At 51.2% G+C, this 1,762-nt stretch overlaps 1 gene segment (V, D, J or C); it reads right to left on the bottom strand.

Annotated features, from left to right (window-relative positions):
- Positions 1–489: 489 nt before the first annotated feature.
- On the bottom strand, positions 490–1,364 carry LOC139364044 (immunoglobulin heavy variable 4-38-2-like). The segment is given in 2 exon segments: positions 490–1,146; positions 1,230–1,364. Coding segments are annotated over 2 exon segments (579 nt in total).
- Positions 1,365–1,762: the final 398 nt, after the last annotated feature.

The raw sequence follows: 1,762 nt of genomic DNA, 5'->3' as shown, positions 1-1,762 counted from the left end.
TTCTCACACTTCTGACCACATTTAACCTTAATTGTATCATTAAAATTCCAATATAGATCCATTGAATTTAAGGTTTCAGCAAATGAATTTCAAAGAGGGCACAATTCAGTTGATGACACAAATCAACAGATGGTGAAAAGCATTAGAATATATATATTATATATATATTTTATATATAATATATATAGAGAGAGGGCATATATATGGGAGGGCAGCGGCACGATCTCTGCTCACTGCAAGCTCCGCCTCCCGGGTTCATGCCATTCTCCTGCCTCAGCCTCCCAAGTAGCTGGGACTACAGGCGCCTGCCACCACGCCCGGCTAATGTTTTGTATTTTTAGTAGAGACGGGGTTTCATCATGCTAGCCAGGATGGTCTTGATCTCCTGACCTCGTGATCCGCCCGCCTCGGCCGCCCAAAGTGCCAGGATTACCGGTGTGAGCCAGCACGCCTGGCCAGAATATATATTTTTTTAATCACTAAGGAATACTGGGCCATGCAGGAACTTGTAGGAAAGGTCCTAGTAATCGGTGAAACTTTAATTGTAAGAGGAAAATGTACCTTCCTCCTTTCTTTTCTGGCAGAAGAATGTGAGGAAGCAGAACCACAGATATCAAAGAAAGAGGAGCCCTGGGGACAGCTGAGGTGCTGGTGAGGAGGGAGAGCACTGAGCAGATGAGGAAGCCCCGCCCTCCCTGCACCTGCTCCTGACCCGGCCTCCTGCTCTGTGGGCCCCGCGCGCCCCCTGCTGGTCCTGAGCGGCACCTGCGCCCGCCCCCTCCGCCTCCCTGCAGGGAGGTTTGTGTCTGGGCTCACACTCACCTCCCCTCACTGTGTCTCTCGCACAGTAATACACGGCCGTGTCCGCGGCGGTCACAGAGCTCAGCTTCAGGGAGAACTGGTTCTTGGACGTGTCTTTTGAAATGGTGACTCGACTCTTGAGGGAGGGGTTGTAGTAGGTGCTACCACTACTACCACCGATATTCCCAATCCACTCCAGCCCTTTCCCTGGGGGCTGGCGGATCCAGCTCCACCAGTAACTATCGCTGATGGAGCCACCAGAGACAGCGCAGGTGAGGGACAGGGTCTCTGAAGGCTTCACCAGTCCTGGGCCCGACTCCTGCAGCTGCACCTGGGACAGGACCCCTGTGAACAGAGAGACCCACAGTGAGCCCTGGGATCAGAGACAGCCTCCCATGTCGTCATATCTGCATCCCCGAGACACTCACATCTGGGAGCTGCCACCAGGAGGAGGAAGAACCACAGGTGCTTCATGTTCTTGCACAGGAGGTCCGTGACTCTCAGAGAGCATTTCCCATGTGAGCTGGACCCTGAATTTAAGGAAATGTGTGGTGGTTTCCTGTGGGTGCCTAAGTGAAGATTTGCATGTGGGTGGTGCCTTTGTATGGAGAGGTGAAAAGGGATGAGGGAGGCCCCAGTCTTTGGGACTCACCCTGAGAGGAGGATGCTAGCTGTGCCCTCTGAGAACTCAGTTCTCTTCCTGGGGCCTCCCCTCACCAAGCCCAGAGTCCTCTTCTTCCAGGTAGGAAGATGTGCTGAAGGAGCTCGTCTGGGAGATGAGTGTGATCATGGATCAAGGACAGATTTTGGAACAGGTTCAATACTGTTCTACCCGTAAAGATTTATATGAAACCAACCAAACATCCAGGTTATCTAAATTGTCAAATCTCCATTCAAAAACATTAGGGCAGTAGCTAAATATATTAGTCACAGTGAATTTATACAAACCTACATCCATGCA

This window comes from Macaca nemestrina, chromosome 7 (genome assembly GCF_043159975.1).
Source record: "Macaca nemestrina isolate mMacNem1 chromosome 7, mMacNem.hap1, whole genome shotgun sequence".
NCBI classification, from domain to species: domain Eukaryota; kingdom Metazoa; phylum Chordata; class Mammalia; order Primates; family Cercopithecidae; genus Macaca; species Macaca nemestrina.
This window is presented reverse-complemented; position numbering and strand designations above follow the sequence as displayed.